At 43.2% G+C, this 10,994-nt stretch overlaps 1 protein-coding gene across 2 annotated transcripts; it reads left to right on the top strand.

The window, feature by feature from the left end:
* The first annotated feature begins 1,338 nt into the window (after positions 1-1,338).
* On the top strand, positions 1,339-9,551 carry LOC111963472 (beclin 1-associated autophagy-related key regulator). Of its 2 annotated transcripts, XM_023986936.2 has the most exons (9): positions 1,341-1,878; positions 2,544-2,606; positions 2,755-2,797; positions 2,939-3,020; positions 3,269-3,506; positions 5,888-6,117; positions 6,381-6,589; positions 7,534-7,619; positions 7,706-9,551. In XM_023986936.2, the coding sequence occupies exons 1-9, from the start codon at positions 1,595-1,597 to the stop codon at positions 8,004-8,006; spliced, it is 1,536 nt and encodes a 511-aa protein (XP_023842704.1). In that variant the 5' UTR covers positions 1,341-1,594; the 3' UTR covers positions 8,007-9,551. The 2 variants fall into 2 exon arrangements, with proteins under 2 accessions (XP_023842705.1, XP_023842704.1); XM_023986937.2 differs by lacking the exon at positions 2,544-2,606 and having other exon boundaries at positions 1,339-1,878.
* The last annotated feature ends 1,443 nt before the right edge of the window (positions 9,552-10,994 follow it).

Here is a 10,994-nt window from a genome sequence, read left to right as displayed (position 1 = left end):
TACTGTTATTTTCAAATGCCTTTTTACTGTTTTATTTCTTTACTTACCCACACACACACATATACTTTTTTTTCGCACTATTTGTTAGAGCCTGTAAGTAAGCATTTCACGGTAAGGTCTACGCCTGTTGTTTTCGGCGCACGTGACAAACTTTGATTTGGCATCAGCAGTTTCTTATGTCAGTCACTGATAGTCACTCAATTAGCCCACGTCAGCTAAAATTATTTAGATTGGTAAATTAGTCTAGCGGCTAGCTTTCTAAATGTAGTAAGTAAGCATTTCACGGTAAGGTCTACGCCTGTTGTTTTCGGCGCACGTGACAAACTTTGATTTGGCATCAGCAGTTTCTTATGTCAGTCACTGATAGTCACTCAATTAGCCCACGTCAGCTAAAATTATTTAGATTGGTAAATTAGTCTAGCGGCTAGCTTTCTAAATGTAGTAATCATGATTGAATTACAGGCCGGGGGGCCCATTGATGTTGTTAGTATGTCTCAAATCATTAAAACCTGCAAATATTCCTCTCTGCTTCATGGCAAAATTAGTAGAATTGCATGAAATTAGTTATAAAATCGCTAAATTTTCTCTCTACCCCATGTCAAAATGTGTAGAATTACAGCAAACTTGCTTTAAAACTGCAACATTTTTTTTACACCCCATGGCAAAATGCAGTATGTAACATTGCACAAAACAAAGACAGTAGCTGCCGCATGAGTGGGCTGAAACTGCTTCTCCAATAGAAATCCCCGATCACACTTTTAGACGATGTGATGGCGACGTTTGCTAGCTAAACCAAAGCTTTTATATATCTTAACCTCTCTAAAAATCGAATTGTTCTATCTGTGGCTAAAACTCATGCCTATATACACGTCATCGGGTCTGACGGTCGACTCGCACCGAACTGCGCATATGCAGGCCGTCAAATCAGAGGCACCCTTTCGATATAAAGTCGTTTATGACGAAAATGAAAACGTGTGTCTGTCACTCACGAGGTTAGAGTAATAGCAAGTACAATTACTTTAAACATTGTCTCGAATCTAGGTTTCACTTCTCTCATTTACTTCCCAAACCCAGGACTGACCTGCTTGGTCTGTTTCGCAAGCGTTCCCAGAAGTCTCGCGATGTTGCGCCTCTGGGTTTAGAAACTGCTAAAAATTGGGTGGCTGCTAAAATGTTTTGCTCGCAATTTGGTGATGAGTTGTTGTTTTTTGTGGCCCCTAGCACCATCAAAGTTGTCCATCCCTGCCCTACAGCAAAGATTATATCCATCTGTAGCATAGACCATATAAAACCAAAGATTAGCTACATTCAAAAGTAAACAGATCTTTGCATAGACTCAGATTGTACGTATGGTATGGTCACGTGACCATACGTACATAAACAAACCATGTCACACAAAAAAACAGTGACACAGTTTGCTAGCTAACGTTAGCTAATAGCCACCTTTACCAAATAACCGAAAATTAAGACTTCATACCCGTAACGTTTACAAGAAGCAACGAAGAGTGTCAGACCGTATACCAGTAGTTATGTAGCTAGTTAGCCAGAGTAGCAGTCATTTAGCTAGGTTAGCTAGCGCTGGAACGGCAGTTCCATGGCATCCTCAGCGGGAAGCGAAGTCCGAGCCCTCGGCCCTAGCGAAGGGACTTTGGGAGCACTGCCCAGTGCTCGGCCACCACTTCGCTCTCACCACCTACACACCACAACCACCGCAGGTTCCCCTGGATCTCTGATGGTGGAGTCGGTGGACGACGCGGAGGGTCTGTATGTCGCGGTGGAGAGATGTCCTCTCTGCAACACCGCCAGGCGCAGGCTGACTTGTGCCCGGTGCATCCAGGCAGGGGATTTCGTGTACTTCGACGGTAGAAACCCCGAACTGTGCGTGTTAACATTTAGCTAACTTCATAACACGGCTCTAAGTGATGACAACTTATGCGGCATCATCAGCTAAGATTGATTTTAGCACTCAACAATCGAACAAACATGATAGCTGGCTAGCTATATTTACAATAAGCTAGCATTGCCATAAACAAAACGTTAGCTCTTAGCACTAGGTTGTTGTTGTTAGTTGGCTAGCTAGCAAGGTAGTTTGTTTACAAGAGAACCATGGAACGTTACACCCAGTAGGGCTGTTTGGGGAACATAACACCTAGCTAGCTATATGTTATGAATAATCAAGCCATTTGAGCACCAACCATCTCACACTAAACAGTGTAGCTTGCTAGCGTCCTAACTTTCTAGTGTAGTGAAACTAAAAATAACTGTCATGATATGGCTCTTTGTTAGTGAAGTCGTAAAGGGCCATTGGCCTAATACTTTGCTTTACTTGTTCTATCATGCTTTTGTGAGTTTCCAGAATTTCGTTTTTCTATAGTTAAATTAATCTCAACTTATTTTTGTAAAGTAGCTCGTTCTAAGCCACTCTCTCTCGCTCAATTCCTGTGCTTGGGGGCACTTCACTCATTCTGCAGAGCTGCAGTCAGAGAAAAAATTAACATGCCATTGGGTTATTAATGAAATATTTTTTTTATATATTTTTATAGATACACTGAAAAATTGACAAGACTTAAAATGCTGAAGGAGAAGAAAGAACTTCTTGAACAGAGGTAAAAATTGAAGACTAGTTGGAGTTAAAAAATAATGAATATGTTGAATAATATCTTACTACTTTGCTGTTTGTTTTCAATCGTTTCTGCATACAGGAATGTCTCATTATATTAATCATATGAATAAATATACACTCTCTTTTCCCAGGGTCATTACTGCCATGGATAAGAAGGTCCAGGCAGATCAGCTGGTAAGTTAAGTTATGACAACACACAAGAACATGATAAACTTAATTTACTCTGCCCTACGCGATGTAGCCTCTGTCTGTGTGTTTCTATGTGTCAATATCCTGCCTATTCTTTTCAAATCTAATATGTTCGGTTTCATTCAGAAATGGAAGATGATGTCATGCAAGATGAAGATTGAGCAGCTGAAGGAGGCCATTGGCTGTGGGAACGAAGAGGTGAAGAGTGGTGAGTTACATGGCACCAACGGACATTCAAATCAGTGACGAATGACCCTAGATGTTTACATTTTAATGTATTGTCTTCTTTATACTTTCCGCGTAATGTCTTTATGAAACCTGGCATTTGAAATAGTGGAAGACATTGGATGCTTCCCAAATGGCATTATATTCCATATATAGTCCACAACCTTTTCCATTTGGGATGCGTCCATTAAACATATCAATCAACATAGTATCCGTCCCTCTCCCCCGCAGGTAAGGACCTGCTGCTTCGCTCCCAGGAGGAGAGCCAGAGGCTGCAGCGGCGGGCCAGCCGCCACCAGGAGAAGAGGGACAAGATAGAGAGACACAACCAGCGGCTGGGAGAACTGCTGGAGAAGAAGGGCAAGGAGCTGCAGGGTCGTCTGGATCACCTGGCTGAGGTCCGCAAGGGACACATCCTGGAGCTCACTGCTCACATCTTCCCCACACAGGAGGAGAAACAGGGCAGCAGGTCAGTGACGCTGTACCTCATGCAGCAGGGCCATACAGTTGCATCCAAATATATAAAGGAGTCCCATTTTTTTTTTTTTTTTTTTTTCAAATAAGTAGAAAAATAATAATTTGTCACCTATTGAATTTTCAATGTTGCTGATCCAATATTATTTTTGTAAACATAAGTTTATAAATTTAATTTTAAAAATAAAGACAAATGCTTAGGCAAAATTATTGGCACCCGGAGCTAGTACCCGGAGCTAGTACTTGGTTGTACACAGCCTTTGGCCAAGATAACTGCAGACACGCTTCTTGTACCATCCAATGAGCTTGCTACACCTTCCTACTGGCAAACTGCTCTAATTATTCAATGTTTGAGGAATGCCCTCCACCAACTGCTGGGTAAATAGAATACCCTGACATAATCCTTTGAGGATTGAGAGTTCTGACCTCTGTTAGTGCTCACAATCTCAGAGGACCTGAGGGGTTAGAGATCAGGGGTCAGGAGAAGGTTGTGAGGGAGGGGGAAGTGGTAAAGGAAGCGATTCCTCATCAGTATCAGCAACATGGTTTCCCTCACTCCCCCAAAATAAATGCGCATGTGCATATGGCGACACATACACAGCCCTAAAAAGAAAAGAAGTGCACAGAAGTCAAGTCAGTTCTCCTCCCATTGTCTGTACCACTACTCCTCAGAGACCTCCCTGGGTTTCTTATAAACTCAGCAAAAAAATAAACGTCCCCTTTTCAGGACCCTGTCTTTGAAAGATAATTTGTAAAAATCCAAATAACTTCACAGATCTTCATTGTAAAGGGTTTAAACACTGTTTCCCATGCTTGTTCAATGAACCATAAACAATGATTGAACATGCACCTGTGGAATGGTCGTTAAGAAACTAACAGCTTACAGACGGTAGGCAATTAAGGTCACAGTTATGAAAACTTAGGACACTAAAGAGGCCTTTCTACTGACTCTGAAAACACCAAAAGAAAGATGCTCAGGCTCCCTGCTCATCTGCGTGAACGTGCCTTAGGCATGCTGCAAGGTGGCATGAGGACTGCAGATGTGGCCAGGGCAATAAATTGCAATGTCCTTACTGTAAGACGGCGATACAGGGAGACAGGACGGACAGCTGATCGTCCTCGCAGTGGCAGACCACGTGTGACAACACATGCACAGGATCAGTACATCCGAACATCACACCTGCGGGACAGGTACAGGATGGCAACAACAACTGCTCGAGTTATACCAGGAATGTACAATCCTCCATCAGTGCTCAGACTGTCCGCAATAGGCTGAGAGAGGCTGGACTGAGGGCTTGTAGGCCTGTTGTAGGGCAGGTCCTCACCAGACATCACTGGCGACGTTGTCGCCTATTTGCACAAACCCACCGTCGCTGGACCAGACAGGACTGGCAAAAAGCTCTCTTCACTGACGAGTCGCAGTTTTGTCTCACCAGGGGTGATGGTCGGATTCACGTTTATCGTCGAAGGAATGAGCGTTACACCGAGGCCTGTACTCTGGAGCGGGATCAATTTGGAGGTGGAGGGTCCGTCATGGTCTGGGGCGGTGTGTCACAGCATCGTCGGACTGAGCTTGTTGTCATTGCAGACAATCTCAACGCTGTGCGTTACAGGGAAGACATCCTCCTCCTTCATGTGGTACCCTTCTTGCAGGCTCATCCTGACAGGACCCTCCAGCATGATGCCACCAGCCATACTGCTTGTTCTCTGTGTGATTTCCTGCAAGACAGGAATGTCAGTGTTCTGCCATGGCCAGTGAAGAGCCCACATCTCAATCCCATTGAACATGTCTGGGACCTGTTAGATGGGAGGGTGCAGGCTAGASCCCCCCCCCCCCCCCCCCCCMGAAAAATCTGTGAACTTGGTGGAAGAGTGGGGTAACGTCTCACAGCAAGAACTGGCAAATCTGGTGTAGTCCATGAGGAGGAGATGCACTGCAGTACTTAATGCAGCTGGTGGCCACACCAGATACTGACTGTTGCTTTTGATTTTGACCACCCCTTTTGTTCAGGGACACATTATTCAATATCTGTTAGTCACCAGTCTGGAACTTGTTCAGTGTATGTCTGTTGTTGAATCTTGTTATGTTCATACAAATATTTACACATGTTAAGTTTGCTGAAAATAAACGCAGTTGACAGTGAGAGGACTTTTCTTTTTTTGCTGAGTTTAGTTTATATACTGTATTACTCCATGGCTGGCCGGAATATGACTCAGGGCTTTTAGTTTTCTTCAAGGACAGGACCAATAGTCTATCCAGGGATTTGATGCTTTAGCAATAGACATCAAGTATAGGCCTACATTAATCTATACTGCCCTCTCATCTACTGGTTGAAGAGTTTTAGAGATGTTCCTCTCTGCTCCTCTTTCTCTCAGGGACCCAGCGGACATATTGTCAGAGTGTGACCTGGCTCTGACCTCCAGCACGGTGAGTGAGCTGGCTGAGGCCCGTCGCACCACCTACCTGTCAGGGCGCTGGATCTGGGATGACCAGAATGGAGAAACCAGCATTAGCATCACCGGACCCAGGGTCACGCTGCCTAGCAACGGGGACTGCTCCCCCTATTACAGCTGGGTGGAAGACAAGAGCACCAATGAGGGGCCAGGTAGGACTTTTTAGTCAAATACTTTGTATGTAATGATTACGTTTGCCATTTAGTGCACACTTTTATTCAAAGTGACCTACAGTACAGTTAGTGCATACATTTGAAATATATTTGAGTATACTTTTGTAGCGCCACACACTTACCAAAAGAAGAAACTACTAGCTGATTGAGATGAACATCTTTTACTTAGAGATGAACGATTTACCATATTTACTTGTATTGTGCCAAGGCTATTTGTGATCATTAAGAGCTTTCATTTCCAGAGCTGGACCACATCAACCCAGCCCACACCATCAGTGCAGCTCTCTGCTATGCTACCCAGCTCATCAACATCCTCTCTCATATCCTGGATGTCAATCTGCCCAAGAAGTTGTGCAACAGTGAGTTCTGTGGTGACAGCCTGAGCAGGTACAGGTTCACCCGTGCTGTCACCAAGCTCAACACCAACATCCTCCACCTCTGCTTTTCACAGGTACTACAGAGCATGGTTCCTCTAAGTTTTCCCCCCTTGCCGTTGTTCCGCTGCTGCTCTTCTGAGTTCTAAGCAGTGTTTGGTATAGTTCACCCAAATTTACAAAATGACACATTGGTTTCCTTACTGTGTAAGCACTCTATGGACAAGGTATGACAGAAATCCATGCTTTGGTTCATTTTCCCTCGCATGGTTTCTACATGCTAAAGTTTTAGCATTCGTGGCACAAATCCCATTCAAATCATGGGACCGATCTTAGCATTTTTTGCTCATGTCCAAACAATCCCAAAGTATCTATAAAAAAAATGATTGTGAAACTCTACAAAGTCACTTATAGATGTTTTTAACGTGTGAAAAATGTAAATATCGGTCCTGTGACTTGAATGGGATTTGTGCCACAAATGCTAAAATGTCAAAATAGAGGTAAGATGGGTATTGATTTTGAGACATGACCTAGTATTTTACTATACGCGTTTTGATTTCATTATACCTTTTTATACATGCATACATAATGTGAAATTCCAGTTCTTATTTAGATTTCTCACAAAAACAAGCGTATCTCTGTGAAATGAGTGTACTGCAAGCTTTTTACATTTAATTCAGTTTGAGTTCATTTGGCTTTTTGCGATCCGCGGAAACAACTTTGCAGACGACCACCACAGCCATGTAAAATCCTCAAGTCGCTGCGAGAAAGCGTACTGCTATGTCAACAGAGCTCAGCGCTTATTATCAGATGTATTAGGCCACGAAATCTAACTTTTGGGATGTAATGATATGTTATAGAAAGACCCTACTGAACCATTCAGAACATGAATCATATTTGTCTTTGTACAATGTATTTTATGACAAGGAAGTGAGATTACATCACCAATGTATGTTTTCACCCACTCTGGGCCAAGTGGGTGGACACCCTGCACATACCAGTTTTGTGTATTCTCCTGCAGCATGTTGAGAGTGAGCTGCTGCACCCTCACCACACCCTGAGGAACATCATGTTCCTGGTCTCTCCCGACAACAAGAACCTGGGCAGGTAAGAAAATCCCTGGTCAAAAGTAGTGCATTCTATGTTGAATAGTCTGCATCCCAAATGGCACCCTATCTCCTCCCTCTGTGCAGGACGGGTCCATACGAGGTGACTGCAGATCTGGAGGACTCCATGGAGTTTGTGGAGCCGGAGGCGGCTGGCCCGGCGGAGGAGAGCGGGGACGAGATGGTGACGGACGAGGAGACAGACCTGGGGACAGACTGGGAGACGGTCCCCAGCCCACGCTTCTGTGACATCCCCTCCCAGCCCATGGACCTGTCCCAGAGCATGGCCATGCAGGTGTCTCAGCCTGTGGGCCAGGCCGGGGGCATGATCTCCTCAGCAGCTGCCTCCGTCACCTCCTGGTTCCGGGCCTACACCGGCCAGCGCTGAGGGAGAGAAGCCTGGAGGCTCACTGACCAGGGTTGTATTCATTAGTGCAAAATATATATAAATAAACGTTTTGTAATGTAGAATAAAAACTAGGGTTTCTTATTGGACAAGTTCATTTAGTCCCTCCTTGTTTTAGTTCATTTGGTTTTTAATGAATACACCCCAGGACAGGCTGGACTGCTGGAGCTATACAGAATACCACATACCCAATCACAGAGATAGTTCTGCTCTATTCTCTGCCTGTAGTCAACTCCTGCGCTGCTCTGCAACCACCAAGAAGGGATATTTTGTTTTTACTAGAAAAGTTGTCATTGAAATAGCAGCAGTGATTCTTCTGGTGTAAATGTTTATAGTGAGAAAGACTGCCTTTTGGGGAGGCTTTGTTCAATGAGTAGTCTCTCTCGCAAGACTTTGGGTGCTGCACGCTCCATCCCAGCGATTGTGAGAAGACTATTCAAAGAGAGACTGGACCGGCAGTTGCATTAACTTACGTTGATTCAAAATGTCAAGACTGAGGAATGCCACAGCATTGCACTGGATGTGGGACATACAAATGTGGCTTCATTCTATCCTGTTATTTTCCTCCTGAGATCTGCACTGTCCTGTGTACCCATCCTTATTGTCAGTTCTTTATGTTTTTTTTTGTTGTTGTCAAAAGTAGTGTATTACACTGAGTGGCGCAGCATCTCGGTGCTAGAGGCGTCACTACAGACCATGGTTTGATTCCAGGCGCCGCCCTATGATACTCCCAATTGGCCCAGCGTCGTTAGGGTTTGGCCTGAGGTAGGCCGTCATTGTAAACAATAATTTGTTCTTAACTGATTTGCCTGGTTAAATAAATCAAAACATAGGGAATAGAGTGTCATTTGGGATGCAGTTGACTACCTTCATGCTGCATTACAACAAAATGGTTCATGTAAGAATTGTGTTTGAATACTGACAAATGCCAAACAAGGGGCATGACCTTAGTGTTCTCAGAATTATGACACTGTTTTACTTCAATTGCTGTTTACTTACCGGTCATGTCTGTGTGATGGAAGGAGAATGGGATAAAGAACCCCACTGAAGCAGTTCAACGTTGTACTTTTTTGGGGGATTGGTGATCTAGTGGTATCTTGTTTTCCTTAAAAAAAAATATTTGGGGCTCTATTCAATCCATTTTGTAGAATTTTGGCACCACAGCCCAATATAAATTTGAAAGGCAATGTTCTAGCATTGGCGGAGACTACATTCATGGTAAATGCTGCATATGTTGGCTCATTCAGAAATTACCTTGAAATAATTTATATCGTGAAATCTGTATCGCTTCATTTGATATGGATTGAATGGAGCCCTTATTCTTTTTATAGTAACGTGGGTGCCTGAAGCTTCGTGTTTGTGTGGGTCTTTTCTACTACAGGTGGACAATGACATATAGGTGGCATAAATTAGAAGGATATAAAGGGACACATCTTTGGCTTACTTCATTTGTACACTGAACAAAAATAAATGCAACATGTGAAGTGTTGGTTTGATGAGCTGAAATAAAAGATCCCAGAAATGTTACATATGAACAAAAATCTTATTTATCTAAAATTTTGTGCACAAATCTGTTTCTCCTTTGCCAAGATAATCCATTCACTTGACAGGTATGGTATATCAAGAAACTGATTAAACAGAATGACATTACACAGGTGCACTTTGTGCTGGGGACAATAAAAGGCCAGTTTTGTCAAGACACAATGCAACAGATGTCTCCAGTTGGGGGTGCATGCAATTGCAAATTGAATGTTCATTTCTCTACCATAAGCCACCTCCAACGTTTTAGAGAATTTGGCAGTACGTCCAGCTGGCCTCACAACCGAAGACCATGTGTATGGCGTCATGTGGGTTTGCTGATGTCAACGTTGTGAACAGAGTGCCCCATGGTGGTGGTGGGGTTATGGTATGGGCAGGCATAAGCTATGGACAACACAATTGCATTTTATTGATGGCAATTTGAATGCACAGAGATACTGTGACGAGATCCTGAGGCCCATTGTCGTGCCACCATCACGTTTTAGCATGATAATGCACGGCCCCATGTCGCAAGGATCTGTACACAATTCCTGGAAACTGAAAATGTCCCAGTTTTTCTATGGCCTGCATACTCACATGTCACCCATTGAGCAAGTTCGGGATGTTCAGGATTGACGTGTACGATATGTTCCAGTTCCTACCATTATAAAGCAACTTTGCACAGCCATTGTAGAGGAGTGGGACAACATTCAACATGCCACAATAAATAGCCTGATCATCTTGACACTAAGGAGATGTGTCACGTTGCATGAGGGAAATGGTCACCAGATTGACTTTTTCTGATCCACGCCCCTACCTATTTTTAAGGTATCTGTGACCAACAGATGCATATCTGTATTCCCAGTCATGTAAAATCCATAGATTAGGGCCGAATTAATTTATTTAAATTGACCGATTTCCTTATGAACTGTAACACTGTAAAATCTTTGAGATTGTTTCATGTTGAGTTTATATTTTTGATCAGTATAGAACCTGATCGCTGTATTCTACTACTGCCTGTTCTGTATTGGAGACAATTTCTCTCCATTATACGTCCATCTTCCGTCTGTAAATGCATGTCTTAAGCGGTTGGTTTATTTTGTCTTTGGGGCTTGTGGAACATTATTTGGAAATCAACGGTGTTACAGATTCTGCATTTATGCAAAACGTCACAATAAGCACTATTTCCCTAGACAATTTGAATGAAGATCTCTAATGACCTTTATAACCTACTAGTGACATAATAGGTTGTTTAAAAAAAGAATTCATGCAATTTCTCTTCCATAAAAGTTTGCTTTGAACCAGAAGCATGTGTTAAGTGGAGTCAAGTCTTTTATACAACTATGTTCAGATGGACTCAAGGGCATTAGTGTTAGCTGCACTGCAAACCCCAAACTATTGTAACCAGTGGCTTTACAGAAAAACAGGTTCCACACTTGACAAAGGCTGCGT

Source organism: Salvelinus sp. IW2-2015, linkage group LG4q.2 (assembly GCF_002910315.2).
Source record: "Salvelinus sp. IW2-2015 linkage group LG4q.2, ASM291031v2, whole genome shotgun sequence".
NCBI classification, from domain to species: Eukaryota; Metazoa; Chordata; class Actinopteri; order Salmoniformes; family Salmonidae; genus Salvelinus; species Salvelinus sp. IW2-2015.
This window is presented reverse-complemented; position numbering and strand designations above follow the sequence as displayed.

What these genes read in the sequence shown, in the direction of transcription:
- LOC111963472 (XM_023986936.2), top strand. Translation starts at nt 1,595, where the DNA reads ATGGCATCCTCAGCGGGAAGCGAAGTCCGAGCCCTCGGCCCTAGCGAA. An exon ending in GAGCACCAATGAGGGGCCAG is followed by an intron (nt 6,118 to 6,380) that starts GTAGGACTTTTT and finishes TTTCATTTCCAG; the next exon opens with AGCTGGACCACATCAACCCA. An exon ending in TCCACCTCTGCTTTTCACAG is followed by an intron (nt 6,590 to 7,533) that starts GTACTACAGAGC and finishes ATTCTCCTGCAG; the next exon opens with CATGTTGAGAGTGAGCTGCT.